The following is a 17,961-nucleotide window of genomic DNA, read 5'->3' on the forward strand; positions in this document are numbered from 1 at the left end:
AAGAACACAGATGTCTAAAAAGTGAGACTGAGAAACTTTCAAAATGGCGCAACAGTAATGGGTAGAGGTGAAAATACAAAGATGTAGATTCCTGAATGACTATGAGAAAGGTAGACGACGCGTACAGGAAAATTCACCGTTGGATAAAGGAGAAGCACCTGTAAGAATATTAAGAGCTATAATGGTAGTCCGTTACAAAGCAAAGGAGGAACAGCTAAAAGGAGGGAGGAATATGTAGAAGACTATAGAACGGAACAAAGAAGACAATAGTGTAGAAATGGAAGAGGAAGCGGATGAAGGTGACGTGGGAGATGGTATATCGCAAAGAGACTTTGACAGAGTAGTGAAGGACCTAAGTCCACACAAGGAACTTGGAGTAGACGATATTCGTAGAAGATATTCCGTCAGAGCTACTGAGGTCCTAGGGAGAACAAGCCGTGACAAAACCATACCACCTATTATGCAGGATATATAAGACAGCCGAAATGATCTCAGACTTCAATAAGAATGCAAGGTTTCAGTTAAAAAGAAGGCAGATACCAACAGGTATGACTATTACCAAACTATCAGTTTAGTAAGTGATGGTGGTAAAATACTGATTCGAATTATATATAAAACAATGTAAACGCTTGTAGAAGTCGACCTTGGGGACTATCAATTGCGGTTCTCCAGAAATATAAGAACATGCAGGGCAATAGTGACGCTTCGACTTAGGTTGGAGAATAGCTATTCTGCGTTTATAGCCTTTCTGGATTCAGAGGCTCGAATGGAATTTTTTTGCTGTTGTCTTTAGTATGAAGACTGGTTTGATGCATCCCTCCATACTACACTATCGTGTGCAAGCCTCCCTTTCTCCTGTGAACTACTGCAATTAACATCCTTCTGCATCTGCTTATTGTATTCATCTCTTGGTCTCCCTCTATGATATCTATCTTCCTTCCAGTACTAAACAGGCGATTTCTTGATGTCTCAGAGTATGTCCTATCAACCGATCCATTCTTCTAATCAGGTTGTGCCACAAATTTCTCTTCTGCCCAATTCTTTTCAGCAACTCCTTATTAAATACACGACCCATCGATCTAATCTTCAACATTCGCCTGTAGCACCCCATTTCGAAAACTTCTTTTTCCTTCTTGTTTCAACAGTTTATCATCCATGTTTTACTTTCGTACGTGGCTGCACTCCGTACAAATCCTTTCAGAAAGAAATTCCTAAAACCTTAATCTTGATTCGATGTTAACAAACGTATCTTGTTCAGAAACGCTTTTCGTGACATTGCGTCTACATTTTATATCTTCTCTTCTTCGGCCATTATTAGTTATTTTGCTGCCCAAATAGAAAACTCATCTACAACTTTAAGTGTATCATTACTTAATCTAATTCCTCAACATCACTTGATTTAATTTTACATTCCATTATCATTGTTTTTTTGTCGTCGTTTGTCTTGAGTATTCATCTTGACTGGACTATACTCTTTTAAATTTGGAACATGTTGTTGTTGTGGTCTTCAGTCCAGAGACTGGTTTGATGCAGCTCTCCATGCTACTCCATCCTGTGCAAGCTTCTTCATCTCCGAGTAATCTGAATCTGCTTAGTGTATTTATCTCTTGGCCTCCCTCTACGACTTTTACCCTCAACGATTCCCTCCAATACTAAATTATAACATACTCTTTTAAATTCTGCAAATAGCAGGGATAAAATACAGGTAGTTTTGAGGTATTTTCAACATGTGCAATATACAGGCTGCATTTAAGTGTCGAGGTACATACAAAAGAATTAGTAGTTACGAAGAGAGTGTTACAGTATTGTGTCGTGTCTCTGATGTTATTTAATGTGTACAGTGAGCAATCATGAAGGAAACCAAGGTGAAATTGGTGAATGGAAGTAGAATTTAGGGAGAAGGAATAAAAAGTTTGATGTTTTCCATTGACAATGAAATTCTGGAAGAGAGGGCAGATGACATTGAACAGTTGTTGTACGTAATTGACAATCTTTAAAACGGATTATAAGAGGAACATCAACAGAAATACAACAAAGGTAATGAACGAAGTCGAATTAAATCCAACGGTGCAGAGGGAATGAGATTTGGAAACGAGACCCTAAAATTAGGTGAAGATGTTTATTTGGGCAGGAAAATTACTGACTGTTGTGGAAGGAGGGAATAAATAAAATGGAGACTGGCAGTAGAAATGCAAATTTAAATGTTAGGAACTGTTTTTGGAGGGTGAGGAAGTGAAACATGGTGTGCAAGAAGAGAATAGAAGTTTTTGAAATGTGGTGCTACAGGGGAGTGCTGAATATCAGATAGGTATATTGGATAAGTAATGATGAGGTAATTAATCGAACTGAAGAGAAAGATACGACATAATTTGATAACTTGATTTAACGAAGGGGAGGGGGTTTAAAATTATAGAGGGAAACCAAACATTGTATGTAGTAAGTTAGTACAATTGGCTGTATGTTCCAATAGTTAAGTGGAGATATATAGGCTTGCATAGAATACACTAGCAAGGAGAGCTGCAGCAAACCGATCTTCGGATTAACCAGCAGAACACTAAGATCAGAGCATGATAGAGGGTGTTAAATCGAAAAAAATTTTCACCATAACCAAATGCCGGAAATCCACATTTTGGAGCTGCAACCACAAAACGACAGCCAATCAGCAACGAGTACACGAATGTCAGCACTGTTAGAATGTTATAGGCTGCAAAAGTCATTCAGGAATTTTCGAAATGGCAAACCAATCGTCTCTTCGAATAAGCAAACATTTTTGTGATCGCGAAAGCATATATTTCGGTCATTTACGGCAAAAATTTTATTAATAGAAACAATGTCTAAAATTTAGTTTTTTTCTCATTTACCAATAACTTTACAGCTACTTACCGACTTCTTGGAACAAAAGTTCATCCCTACTTTCCGTACATTAACAGAACATTAAAAATCTATTTAGATGTCATTAAAAACACAGCGCCTTGTAGCATCATATATTGACTATGTTCCTTCCATGCTATTTTTGTTGTGATGCTTCTTATCTTAACAAATTAATGGCATTTAGTTAGCGGTTTTAATAGTGCATTGTGCATTTCCGACTTTTCGTTACGTGGAAAAAGTTACTTGATTCTACATTATCAGCTACTCTGAATGTATAATATCATGTTTTCAGTCTATTAAAGCCGTGATCAAGTTAAAATTCAAATTTTGGAGCCCCAGCACTTTCTTCTAGAAGCACTAGTTGAGGGAGTCCAACAAAAATAGCTCACACGTTCACACAACTTCTATCTTATGAATGCTTATTAGTGGTTAAGCTATACAGAAGGCGTTCATAGCGTATATTTCAACCACAGAAACGCTATGTCACTGCACCACGGAAACATACTAATGTCACTCCACCACATGGGGGGAGGGGTACCCCACGACACAGCAAGTTCCTTTGTATAAAGAACCAAGATAAAGCCATTTTGATCGTTTTTGTCAGTTTCTGTAAGTCGACAACATCGTGAAAAATTCCTGTGCGCAAAAATGTGCGCGTACAGCTACGTCTTGCCACTGTACAATGTTCTTTTAGTTACAATCGAAAATACATACTAATGTGAATTTATTTTCCTTTCTCTCGTTGAGGAAGCACCACTCAAGGACCGTTAAAGTAATTCCCATATGCCCTATACCGCTATCAATAATTACTACCCAATCATTACTTCAGTTGATTTTATCTTTTGTCAGAAATCACTCGTTTCTCTGTTACAGAACCACGGCTGTCAGCCTGACCATGATGTTCGGCCGAATTGCTGCTCTATCGGGCAACGTCATCTTCCCTGTGCTGCTGGACCTAAGCTGTCAGCTACCCTTCTTCCTTGTGAGCGGTGTCAACATAGGTAAGCAGTATTCTGAGCTGCCAAATGCTGAATTTTGGGAAAGAGTGGAAAGTGCGAGATTTTTTTTACGGTGAGTAGTTATACCACATCAGTCCAGAAAGTTTTGAGATTAGATTAATAGAAAACAGAGGAAATTTGAGATTGTGGTTGTTATGCTTCAGGCTTCCTACATGGTATCCTCCTGATCTCTTCCTGACCGCCACCCCCGCCCCCTCCCAACGCCTCTGACCCATGCCTTCTCGCCACCTCAGTTCACATGACAATGTGAAACTATCAGAATAGTCTGTCTGAGATATTGTTCAACTCCCGTCTCACGTTGCGCTGAATGCCGCTTATGGCGACAAAGCATTGACTCTTCATGTGAAGTTTTGCACTTCGTCGTTTTTAGTAGGTTATGATTTTTTCCAGATAAGAACTGACCGCATTTTGTATTTCAATCAAGTCGCTGCTGGCGCCCTTGGACCGTTGTTTTTGTTTCAAAGTTCGCTGTAAGAATTTTGCATACACTTTTTTCTTCTTCAAAACATTCCGGAGAATGTGAACACTCGTTCCATTGCGATTGGTGATATACAACTGTGACACATCGTGGGCGTACGTCCACTACTTCACACTGACTGCTCACGGCTGACTGGTCGATTCCAAACCATTTGTTTGCAGTTGTGAGTTGAAGGCACAGTCTAATAAATACAGTTACGATATTCTCTGCTGCGAAAGTTGTTACCATTCGACAGCTGGAGCAACAGTAGCGCTCCAAGATGTGAGAAAGCAGACAGTCAAAAATGGTTCAAATGGCTCTGAGCACTATGGGACTTAACATCTGAGGTCATCAGTCCCCTAGAACTTAGAACAACTTAAACGTAACTAACCTAAGGACATCACACACATCCATGCCCGCGGCAGGATTCGAACCTGCGACCGTAGCGGTCGCGTGGTTCCAGACTGAAGTGCCTAGAATCTCGGCCACTGCGGCCGGCAGCAGACAGTCAAATGCGTCGCAAGAAAAATGTTTGCCTTTAATTAATTTCTACTTAATAAACGGAGTAGTGGTTATTTTTTGTGTACCATGCGTTGGTGAGTTACCGAGAGACATGAATTATTGTGAAATACATGTAAAACCAGCCGAATCACAATGATACAGTGACCTAAGCTAAAAATTATTTATGAAGAAATACTTGCGAATATGTCTACATTTTAGAACTTAGTCCGCAGAAAGCAAAAGAATATCAATACATTTCATGCATGAGAAGCATATATTTCTGTTGTCTGTTGTTATTATCATACGTATTTTCCTCGACACTACATAAATCTTATGGAGTCCAATGATTCGGCCTTTCCTACACTTGTCTCAGCTTTCTAATACATGAATATTTTTGTAATGGTAATTAAGTTTGCTTCAAAACGAAATGTGTCGAAGATTCTTGCCGTTTGTGGCTCAGATTTAGCAACGAGTGTGGAATTTGTTTCTCCTGTGTTGGGAAACAGTATAGTTGATTTTGACGATTTATTATCACATCTATGTGATTTTTCCCTTAAGCTACAGTTGTGGTGGCTTGTTTAATACGTTGAATGATATAGGTATTACATCCCTTGGCAACGGCCTTGCCGCAGTGGTAACATCGGATCCCGCCGGATCACCGAAGTTTAGCGGTGTCGGGCTGGGCTAGCACTTGGATGGGTGACCATCCGATCTGCCGAGCGCTGTTGGCAATCGGGCGCACTCAGCCCTTGCGAGGCAAATTGAGGAGCTACTTGATTCAGAAGTAGCGGCTCTGGTCTCGTAAACTGACGTTCGTCCGGGAGAGCGGTGTGCTGACCACATGCCCCTCCATATCGGCATCCAGTGATGCCTGTGGTCTGAGGATGACACGGCGGCCGGTCGGCACCGTTGGCCCTTCAAGGCCTGTTTGGTGGGAGCTTAGTGCTACATTCCTTAGAGATTCCTACGTTCCACATCCACTGACTTGGCTGAAAATGTAGCGAACAAACCTATTGACATACGACGCCTTTCTGTAAAAGGTTAGGTCTTCTAGTGTTTACTAGCAAGTTTTCTGGTGTTTACTAGCAAGTTTTCGTTATTAAAGTAAAACGATAACAATCATTAAATTTTTCGTTATTAATGGAAAACGATAACAATCATTAAATTCTGTACGTTACAAGAGAATCACAAATAAACTGTCCTGTAATCTACCGTTTTGTATCTCCCAAGGTCTTTAGGAAACTAAATAATCACAAATGGGGTGTAATTTTTTAGTTACTGTCGATTTTCATGTTACTACATACACTCCTCATTGTAAAAACTACGAATCAATATAAAAGTTAGTATTCATAGTCATCCGATATCGTATTCAAAAGTGTCGTTTGGTGGCCGCAAGGGGGAGCTGCTATCGCTGGAGGTAACAAAAAAAACATGGAGTTCAAATGGCTCTAAGCACTATAGGACTTAACATCTGAGGTAATCAGTCCCCTAGACGTAGAACTACTTAAACCTAACTAGCCTAAGGACGTCACACAGCCGGCCGTTGTGGCCGAGCGGTTCTAGGCGCTTCAGTCTGGATCCGCGCGACCGCTACGGTCGCAGGTTCGAATCCTGCCTCGGGCATGGATGTGTGTGATGTCCTTAGGTTAGTTAGGTTTAAGTAGTTCTAAGTTCTAGAGGACTGATGATCTCAGATGTTAGGGCTCAGAGCCATTTGAACCATTTTTGACGTCACACACATCCACGCCCAAGGCAGGATTCGAATCTGCGACCGTAGCAGCAGCGCGGTTCTAGACTGAAGCGCCTAGATCCGCTCGGCCACAGTGGCCGGCCGCGACGGAGTGTCGCGACTGTTATGTTACACTGTGGTTGAAGCTGGCACCATAGTTACTGGGGTGACGTCACTTACGCAGCAGGAATAAAATTAGTTTCTAAATCTTATGGACGGCCATTGTACGGTTTTCGGCGGACTAAGTACGTCAACAGGAAGCGCTCTGGCCGTTCTTGAGACAAATGAAACAATTTTCTGGACGTACGTTTACAGGACACCTTTTTATATTTTTTCTACAGTATTCTGTAAGAATACAGGAGACTGTTTTATTCCTTTGTACATTCTGCATTTCGGCAAGCTAAATTCTGTACCTACGAATAAATATAATTGACGGTCTGTAATTTATCAGCAGCTGGAAGGTTGGTTTAGGCTCAGTCCATGCTAACGTGTGAGGGACGCGGTGACTCTTTAGCGCTGGGCTGCGTATCGTATTAGTAAAACCGTAGACAGCTGGTCAGTCCACGCACGCGTCACATACCTCAGCATTAATGTCAGGACCCAACGTCGTCTGAAGTCCACCGCGCGGCGTCGCTACCTTGTAGCAGCTGCAAAACAGAGCGGAAACAAAAAAAAAAAAAAAAAAAAACTCAGCCGCACTGAATCAACATAAAATAGTAAGAAATTAATTTTAAGCAAAAAGGGATGTGGTAATTAGAGACTGCCGTATTAGAAACGTGTCAAACAAAATGCTTAACACGGAATTTGTAAAATAGACAAAACTATCACTCACGGTAATATAATCTTGGAAAGTGAGGGTTTCGAATTACCTTTTTGGCAATTGGTATTCCATCTGTCTTGAAGAAGAGTGAGGTTTCCTTGCGTCTACACCATAAAGTGTGATTTTTTTTAAATTTCACGTCGCTTGGTTTGGTTCTGAACAAGGAAACGCAACCTCAAGTTTATCCGTTGTCTCACAAAATTTGGAAATTTGTGGTAAGGGCTTGTGGGACCAAACTACTGAGGTCATCGGTTCCTAAGCTTACACACTACTTAACATAAACTAATTTACGCTAAGGACGACACACACACCCATACCCGAGGGAGGACTCGAACCTCCGACGGGGGAGCCGAGCGCACCGTGACAAGATGCCCTAGACCGGCGGCTACACCGCGCGGCTCCTTGTCTCACACACTGGGATAATAATACTCATGCACTTACTGTGGAAATACTAGTGTATTCAGTTAACTATACGAAATACTGTATGTGCGTGACATCGGTGATTGAACCTTGGTAGACTTACTGAAATAGGACCAGATTGGGTACGACGGCAATTTTTCATTTCTTGTATAGAAATTGCCAGTATTTCTTATCACCAGCTCTCTGGTTTTCACGACACTGTTTTGGCATCTGCGATGGGAGAGGGACACTAATGTGTTTATTATTCCGCTCCATATACCGGCCTATCCCGAACTCTAACGACAAAATTGCCGATTTCCTTCAGGAATACTTACAGTAATTTGTTATAAGCAAGCTTGAGCTGTTGTGACTTTTTACAGGCAGAAAGGTAATTATGGTTTATTGTTTGTTACCGCACTGACTTTGTTTCTGTAAAAATATCTTCATTCAGTGAGAAACCTGTAACAAAGGACCACCATTACGAAGAAGTAATGGTTGTTCCCAAGCACCTACGTTCAGACGCAAAAGTAGTATTATGTGATTACCGTCACGGTGAAAACAGTCGTGCATAGCATCGATGTACCGCTGTGCCATTTTTTTTCAATAAACTTAAACACAAGAAACATTTCAGATAACTCTTCAGCTGTAAATATATCCACACCGTTGCTTACGACCAGTAACGTACACTTGAAAGACAGCGGTGATCGCAGGCAGAATTAAAGTCTACTGCAGCACTGACGCGAATGAAACGCAGCATGTTACATTTTCCCAGTTTTTCTGTTTACCTTGTAAACATGCAGAAGAGGTTACAATACTTAATAATTACAGTAAACTGAGGTGACAAATAACTTAAAGAACTGATAATTTCTTCAACAGGTAGCACCTAATCCAGATGTGTTCCAAGAAGGCGGAAAAGTTTTTCTGCACATAGGTTGTGCTGGTATTGTTTATCGGTACAGCGCGTGTTAACCGAAAAGATAACTGCTGAATAAATTCGGCGCAGGCTTTATATGTGAAGTGGCTCATGTTCGAATCCATACAAATATCCTTCATTTTTTCCACCCTAACACACCGAGCGAGGTGGCGCAGTGGCTAGCAGACTGGACTCGCATTCGGGAGGACGACGGTTCAATCCCGCGTCCGGCCATACTGATTTAAGTTTTCCGCGATTTCCCTAAAACGCTCCAGGCAAATGCCGGGATAGTTCCTTTGAAAGGGCACGGCCGACTTCCTTCCCCGTCCTTCCCCAATCCGATGAGACCGATGACCTCGCTGTCTGGTCTTCTCCAAACAACCCAGCCCCTCCACCCTAACAGACACGTTCTTCTGGTTCAACAATTTGCTGTCTGGGAAGTGTACTATTTCGATAATGTGCATCTGATTTCTTACAGAAGATGCGTTTATGCCATTGAATTTTGGCTGTAAATCAGTCACTTCTGATGGAGAATGAACTCACAGGTGTACGTCTGTTTGACGTAATATGTGAGAATTAATCATCAGGTGTCATAAATACTACACAGTTAGGGACATACCGAGATACTGGAGAACCCAGTAGACGTTGGAGAACTGGACTTTGACGTCTGACAACAATGTTTAGATAATGGACTTATCAACATCTCACAGTAAAATAATTATAAAGGCGGTACAGTTGAAACATGCTTCTGCGTTTCGCGGGTCGGTGGATAAGGTTCGGCGCCGGCTTCGGGAGACCGGAGTGCTTAGCAATCGTGCGGCCTTCGAGAAGCCCGTTGTGATCATCTACTCTACGGGTTAGCGTTTGCCGACGACAGTATTAAGCGTGACTGGCGGAACGTGACATTTTCCAACGAATGGATATTGTACTCGGCGAATGATGGTTCCGTAGGAGTATACAGGCGCAAAGTGCCCCGTTTCCACTCCAAATACACCCACAAGTGACAACGCGATGGCGTTCGACAGTGGTAGTTTACGGCTGGATGTGTTACCGTCGACTAGCAATCCTTCACAGCATAAATGGTCGATTTGGTGCAGCCCATATAATCCAATTACGACGAATAGTATGCTACCATCAATGTGACAATCACGGTGAAACACATATTCAGAGTGAGTAATCTGTTGCAGCAGGACCATCTCAGCCATGGTACGGGAGTGGTTTGCAGAATAGAATGAGATTTCTCTTTTCCATCGCTTTCCTTCTGCAGCAGACCTAAATCCTACTGAAAACGTATGGGCAGAAATGAAACGAACCGAACAAAGCGAGGAAAGTGGTACGACTCAGCGCCAAGAATCCTTAATGACCTTTGCAACCTTAACCTCAACCAACGCAGAAAACTTGTACTAAGTCAGATAAGAATCAAACCTTGCATGTTAGACCGTCGACTATACCAGTGACGCAGCTGCCGTTGTTTACACACTTTTATCGCTCTTGAATCCACAACAATAAATTAAGCGTCTTCACTAGGTCTGTAGTGCTAAACATGACATGGTGCAATTTTTTTTCTTGTTTTTGGAAGGTGTGTCCTTATGCTAACTGTCAAAGAGCTGTTAATTCTGCTGCTGTAATCATAATTATAAGTGAACTTTATTTTTATTGACAGTACTGTATACCCCATACCGTGACTAGCTCCTGCGTAACATTGCGGGTAATTGAAATTTCAGTCACTGCAATTTTTTGTGCAGGCAAATGTAACGGGATTGCTGTAGTAAATTTGGAAATTTGTGATAAGTTCTATGGGACCAAACTGCTGAGGTCATCAGTCCGTAGGTTTGCACACTCCTTAATCTAACTTAACTAACGTACGCTAAGGACAATACACACACCCATACCCAAAGGAGGGCTCGAACCTCCGACGGGGGCAGCCGCGCTAACCGTGGAAAGGCGCCTGAGACCGCACGGCTACACCGCTCGGCTTGCTGTTGTATCCTCGCCCTGAGGAGTGATCGAAGACACTTCTGAAAGAGAAACTTTGTTAACAAAACAAAACTCAATAATAATGTCCTTTGATGAGCACACACGCAACTACACACAAAACGGAAATACACTACTGGCCATTAAAATTGCTACACCAAGAAGAAATGCAGATAATAAACGGGTATTCATTGGACAGATATATTATACTGGAACTGACATGTGATTACATTTTCAGGCAATTTGGGTGCAGAGATCCTGAGAAATCAGTACCCAGAACAACCACCTCTGGCCGTAATAACGGCTTTGATACATCTAGGCATTGAGTCAAACAGAGCTTGGATGGCGTGTACAGGTACAGCTGCCCATGCAATTTCAACACGTTACCACAGTTCATCAAGCATAGTGACTGGCGTATTGTGACGAGTCAGTTGCTCGGCCACTATTGGCCAGACGTTTTCAGTTGGTGAGAGATCTGGAGACTGTGCTGGCCATGGCAGCAGTCGAACATTTTCTGTATCCAGAAAGGCCCGTACAGGACCTGCAACATGCGGTCGTGCATTATCCTGCTGACATGTAGGGTTTCACAGAGATCGAATGAGGGATAGAGCCACGGATCGTAACACATCTGAAATGTAACGTCCACTGTTCAAAGTGCCATCAATGCGAACACGAGGTGACCGAGACGTGTAACCAATGGCACCCCATACCATCACGCCGGGTGATACGCCAGTATGGCTATGACGAATTCACGCTTCCAATGTGCGTTCACCGCGATGTCGCCAAACAGGGATGCGACCATCATGATGCTGTAAACACAACCTGGATTCATCCGAAAAAACGACGTTTTGCCATTCGTGCACCCAGGTTGGTCGTTGAGTACACCATCGCAGGCACTCGTCGAACTGTTCGTGCAGATGGTTGTTGTCTTGCAAATGCCCCCATCTGTTGACTCGGGGAACGAGTCTTGGCAGCACGATCCGTTACAGCCATGCGGATAAGATGCCTCTCATCTCGACTGCTAGTGATACGAGGCCGTTGGGATCCAGCACGGCGTTCTGTATTACCCTCCCGAACCCACCGATTCTATATTCTGCTAACAGTCATTAGATCTCGATCAACGCGAGCAGCAATGTCGCGATACGATAAACCGCAATCGCGATAGGCTACAATCCGACCTTATTTAAAGTCGGAATCGTGATGGTACGCATTTCTACTGCATACACGAGGCATCGCAACAACGTTTCACCAGTCAACGCCGGTCAACTGCTGTTTGTGTATGAGAAATCGGTTGGAAACCTTCCTAATGTCAGCACGTTGTCGGTAACGCCACCGGCGTCAACCTTGTGTGAATGCTCTGAAAAGCTAATCATTTGCATATCACAGCATCTTCTCCCTGTCGGTTAAATTTCGCGTCTGTAGCACGTCACTATCGTGGTGCAGCAATTTTAATAGCCAGTATCGTATGTTTACTGCGACGTGCCTACACGACGAGACCTGAATAATGGTAGGCGTCGTCGTGAAGGCCTGGAACGAAACTGGGCCGGTACCACAGGAGTATGACTATAGACGTACCGCTGATGACGACGAACCGGGCAGGATCTGCCGGCATCGAGCGCTGAGGAGAAACTGTAGGTACCGCCAAATGGTAGTGCTGGAACTGAACAGTTGATGCGGCTGGACGAAACTGCTGGTGCTGCCGACTTAGCTATAGGCGTAATTGATTTCGTACTGTGATGTGGTGGCCTAAATAGACGGGAGCGGATGGATACCCATGTGGCACTGCGAGGGCACGTGACCTGGCATAGCAAAATAGTGCCCTGCCGAGAGCGCTCTCTGTTGCGGCAGGCGCGCTGCCTGTAGGCGAGGTTGGCATCCCCAGACTCTGCGGAGGCGACGCGTAACTCGTGGTTAACAACACTGGCCATACAAGGACATGTCTCGGTTATATAAACCGATGCCAACGGCGTTGCCGCAATGGTAACATCTGTTCCCGTCAGATCACCGAAGTTACGCGCTGTCGGGCTGGGCTAGCATTTTGATAGGGTACCATCCGGTTTACCAAGCGCTGTCAGCAAGCGGGGTGCACTCAGCCATTGTGAGGCAAACGGAGGGGCTACTTGATTGAGAAGTAGTGGCATTGGTCACGTAAACTGACATACGGGCAGGAGAGCGGTGTGCTGAGCACGTGCCCCTCCGTATCCGCATCCAGCGACGCCTGTGGGTGAGGATGACACGGCGATCGGTCGGCGCCATTGGGCCTTCATTTGCCTGTTCGGGCAGAGAGCAGTTTTATGTAAACTCAAGAGGGATAAATGTTACGGCGTAAGGACGAGCGCCGGCACGAATATGAAGAACGTAAGAGCAGAGAAGACTGCGAGACGACGTCAGCGAATAATACGCTGACTAATACCGCACAACGACAGGAGCGGCGTCTATCCGAAGAGAATATAAGCGTCGCCCCTGCCAGCCTCGGCCGCACAGTAGAAGACGCGCATTAGCACATCCGGACTAGAAACCGCGCACTAGAAGAGCCGTTATTAGTGATCCATATGGACATGTGTGAATTACTTGTACGGACATTGTATGTAGCGAAGGACATTGATTATTTGCATGTCGCCATTTGCCTGCGACTCAAAGTTAAGTACTGTCTACTTTATTGTAATGAAAACCTTTAATGTGATTTGCTTGAATTGTTGTTTACCTATAGGAGAAGGCAGCATCGTTTTAGGCACCTAAGACCAAAATGGTTCAAATGGCTCTGAGCACTATGGGACTTAACTACTGAGGTCATCAGTCCCCTAGAACTTAGAACTACTTAAACCTAACTAACCTAAGGACATCACACACATCCATGCCCGAGGCAGGATTCGAACCTGCGACCGTAGCGGTCACGCGGTTCCAAACTGAAGCGCTTAGAACCGCACGGCCACACCGGCCGGCTACCTAAGACCAGACGAGTGTGCAGGACACCACAATAAAGGAAAGGAGAGGATAGGGTACGAATTCATGATGTCAGGTGCATGAGGACTTTATGAGGAATCAGCGGCGACGCTTGAAAATGCGTGCCAGATCGGGACTCGAACCTGGAATCTCCGGCTTAGTGGGCAGCTACGTAAACCACTGTACCAGCAGGACATGCCGTTTATCGCATAAGAATGGATTATTTCCGCACACGCTATCGTCGACTCTCACTTCCACCTAGCAACACCTATCAGCAGTCCTTGTCCATGTCCATGTCCTCCGTGCTAGCTAATTTTAGATTCCCGCTGGAGTTCGAACGTAAATGTGCATTCGCACTGAAGATTGTGGATTCATTGCCATAGAGACGAATCATTTATATGTGATACGTGGGACTTAGGGAAGACAGGAAAAGGTGTGGACGGCGCCTAATCAGTAACCGTTGGTTGCACAGTAAACATACACTTTATTTAAGGAAATAATTTTTTAAAAGCAATCGTTTAAAAAAGTTGACTGCTACACAAGCTACACTTACGTCTGAAGGCCTTATTAAGAAGAATTTTAATTATTTGTCAGCTGAAGGCCACAAGCAATAACTTAAACTAGCTGATTCCGATCCTTGACGTGGTCCTGCACTCTCACGACTACGCAATTCCGTCGGCCAGTACATGTATGGCGCCAGCGGTCGGGCGAGTACTGACTGCTGCTCCGTCCCTCTTGAACTCCGATACACGACGACCCGAAAATACTGGCGGTCGTTCCAAAGGTAGTGCCACAGTGGAAAATGAAATGATCATATGGCATTGTTGGCCAGGAGGCCCCATTCGGGAGAGCTAGGCCGCCGTACTGCAAGTCGTTTATAGGTGACGCCACATCGGCGACTTGCGAGTCAATGATGGACACACAACAACCAGTCTCCTGCCGGGAATCGAACCGGGGCCCACTGCGTGGTAGGCGCTAACGCTATCGCTACGCTACAGAGGCGGACAGTACCATAGTAATCGCTATCGATAAACGCCCTAGTTGCCACTCACGGACAGACAAAGCGAGCACACGTAGTGGCGCCAGTGAACGCACTAAGAAAACGAGAGGTCATAATACGAATACACGACGCCAACCTGACAACGGCACAAACGCGAGCCGATCATGGCTCACTATGAATGCTGTCACATACATTTATAGGTTGTGATGAAAGCTGCTTACCCACGTCAATCCGGCGGCCGGCTGTTCGCACAGCCTGCCTGATGTGCGGAAGAAACGAGTACTACGTGGATACAGTACTTGCTTCATAAGGGGTTTCAAAAAAATGGTTCAAATGGCTCTGAGCACTGTGATGGGACTTAACATCTATGGTCATCAGTCCCCTAGAACTTAGAACTACTTAAACCTAACTAACCTAAGGACAACACACAACACCCCGTCATCACGAGGCAGAGAAAATCCCTGACACCGCCGGGAATCGAACCCGGGAACCCGGGCGTGGGAAGTGAGAACGCTACCGCACGACCACGAGATGCGGACTAAGGGGTTTCAGTGACGCCGACACTAAAGATGGACACGTGTCAATTTGAGGAAGGACACCTGAGGTGAGGCTCATCTCATTAACTTCACTTCAAACATTACACCTTCTTATGTTTTGCCTGTTACGGTACCTATCGCTTCCTCGATTTCCTTGACTTCTTCTCCCAACGGGCTTAAATCATATTGTCTGGAGAGGTAATCTTTCTCCAGTCATTCTTTTAAGATGTTTATTCCAGTTTCTTCTGTTTTCTTGTATTTTATTGAGGATGTTATATACATGCAACTCTTCACTAATTTCCGAATTTGTGAATCTGTGGCTCTTGGGCATTTATCTCTTTATTGCTCTTACAAACCTCATCTCCGATACTTGTATACGACTTTCTTGACGTCTGTGTATAAGCCACGTTTCACTTCCGTAAAGGAGCACTGGAGCTGCCATTGTGTCATAAAATTTCAGTCTTGTTTCCTTCTTCGCTTCATTTTTTATTCATCTGTTTATTCTTCCAAATATATTCCCTACCTTCGACAATTTCTTTACTATGTCTTCGTCATGCTCATATGTAACGTTATAAGCTAAAAAATTAAAAAGTCTGCCCCATCCTGTTCAAGTTCCAATAAAACTGAATGCTTCGATACCCTTCACGATATCCTAGTAGAAATTTGTGACACTTCCGACGAACATCGATTTCCAAGAAGAAATTCGTCTTTCGTCAAACGAAAACGTCAAGAGCATCATTTGATGGACGTGGGAAAACTTTCAAAGACTGTTTCCCTGTCCTGTCTAGTAATAAGAAATGGAAGCGCAGTCTCTTGGAGGAGACAGTAATTTTGGAATTCACATGAATTGTGATTTAAAGCGAGCAGTTTCTGGAAACTTCCAGCCAGCTTAAGTTACAGGAAAGTTATAAATCTTTGTGAAGGATAAGTTACTGGCTAAGCTTAAAGGCTGAATTAGAAATACTGTCAAATACAGCAGTAAGAACTTTATTACCTCTCTCATCCACATATTTGTGTGAAAAGGCTTTTAACTCCTACATTTATATAAAAAATAAATACAAAAACAGGCTTCTTGCCGAGAATAATTTGAGACCTTCTATAACTTCTGTGGTTCCTGGCTTAAGAGCTATGTGCCATGCAAAGCAGGCGGATCCTTCTCACCACCTTCCAAGAAAGAGCTGACCCAGTTAATCCCGTAATGAAAACTTCTAGCTTAATGGAAAAATGTAAAATACTTTAACACTGCATACTAAAGTACCCAATGTGGAAAAGCCTTCGTCAGCCATTTTGATGAGATACAACTAAAATAAAAACTATACAAAACCATCGGGGTATCAAACAGTTTGCTTGGAATTCAATTACTTGGATGTTGCGGTAAATACGTCTTTTTAATAAGGCCGGGATTTTTGTGAAAGGGGGGCACAGGTCGCAAAAGTTTAGGAAACACTGCCGTTATGTATCTACAAAGTTATCTACTCGATATCACAGTACGATAGTGCTACTAAATTATCTGTTGGGTGCAAATGTATTTGTTAAAATTAATAACTAATTTAATGAAGGAACACAAACTGCATCAAGAATGACATACAAATTTTACTGAAAACTTTCTTGCTTCAAGTAAATGATGACATATTCTTCTTTTCGTAACGCTATAATGTCTTTCGGGATGAATTTGTTACTGAAACAAGCAATTAAGATGTTAGAGATTTATGGTAATGAAATACGATGTCGTGTAAATGAAACTGAAACTTACAGTGATGTTGCAGCCCACTAGAATTAGGTCATTCTCATTTTCCATGTGTATTACATTTCGTTTTTCTATATTTACAAGCCAAACTCTACGAAATACAACTAGAAATAAGTGTATATAGTACTTCTCGTGTCACTTCCGACAGTCTGGCGTAAATTGTTGCTCCTGATTTCCACGACTCCAGAAATGACTGTCTCTCATTAGGTTTCCAATCGACAAATACATGTCAACTTCATTGACAGTTTTCTCCTCCTCCAGACACTCTTTGCATGTTTCGTTATTGAGGCTTTGTATGACATTCTGCAAGTAATACGGCAGGCCTTCGTGGAGTGTAAATGTTAGGGCTATTGACAAAATATCGATCCATTTTCCAAAAATGTTCGATTTGTATCGGTGATGCCTTTCCTCCGATACATCGATACAAAAACGACAATATCGTAATCCGATATTTTTATTTTATATTATATTTTTTCGCAATTTTCGAAATTATTCGAAGTTGTTCTTTTGATATTATTCTTTTGAAATTGTAATTAGACATACTCTTATTTTCACTGTGTGGAGTCTTACTACTTTTTGAGCTTTCATCGCGTCCAATCTTTCTCTTTGACTCTGTGAAGCAAGTACATATGGCACAGAAGAAGAACACCGATTGTTCTGGACGGGTGTTGATGTGAATAATATTTCCGATGTGAAGAAACAGCACGCAGGTCGCGTTAAAAAACAATTTTTAACACAACCAGTGTGCTATTTCTTCACATCGAAATTCTTCAAAAGCAGCTGCTGAAAATGATGACTAAAAATCTAAATGACAAGCTTGGTCGTTGCAGTGGGCGGAGGGGTGTGAGGGGAAATGTTGACGTAATCGGCGTTCGGCGCTACCAACAGAAACTGCAACGTTTAGCTTCACCACACATTTTCGACAACAGCTGCTTCGCAGGCGTTTGAAGAATGGGAAAAAATGAAGTCGACATGGAGTGTTCCAGACAAATCCGATATGTGACGAAAGCGATCGAAGGACTCATCACACTTTTTATTGCGTCACTTACATG

General features: G+C 43.2%; 1 protein-coding gene across 1 annotated transcript in view; it reads left to right on the forward strand.

Annotated features, from left to right (window-relative positions):
* The window catches only part of LOC124795430 (synaptic vesicle glycoprotein 2C-like), a 188,059-nt gene that overhangs the window by 155,893 nt on the left and 14,205 nt on the right, over window positions 1-17,961 (forward strand). Inside the window, exon 11 of the mRNA XM_047259457.1 lies at window positions 3,745-3,872. Coding sequence (XP_047115413.1) covers window positions 3,745-3,872 — 128 coding nt within the window. The remainder of the gene's footprint in view (window positions 1-3,744; window positions 3,873-17,961) is intronic.

This window comes from Schistocerca piceifrons, chromosome 4 (assembly GCF_021461385.2).
Source record: "Schistocerca piceifrons isolate TAMUIC-IGC-003096 chromosome 4, iqSchPice1.1, whole genome shotgun sequence".
NCBI classification, from domain to species: Eukaryota; Metazoa; Arthropoda; class Insecta; order Orthoptera; family Acrididae; genus Schistocerca; species Schistocerca piceifrons.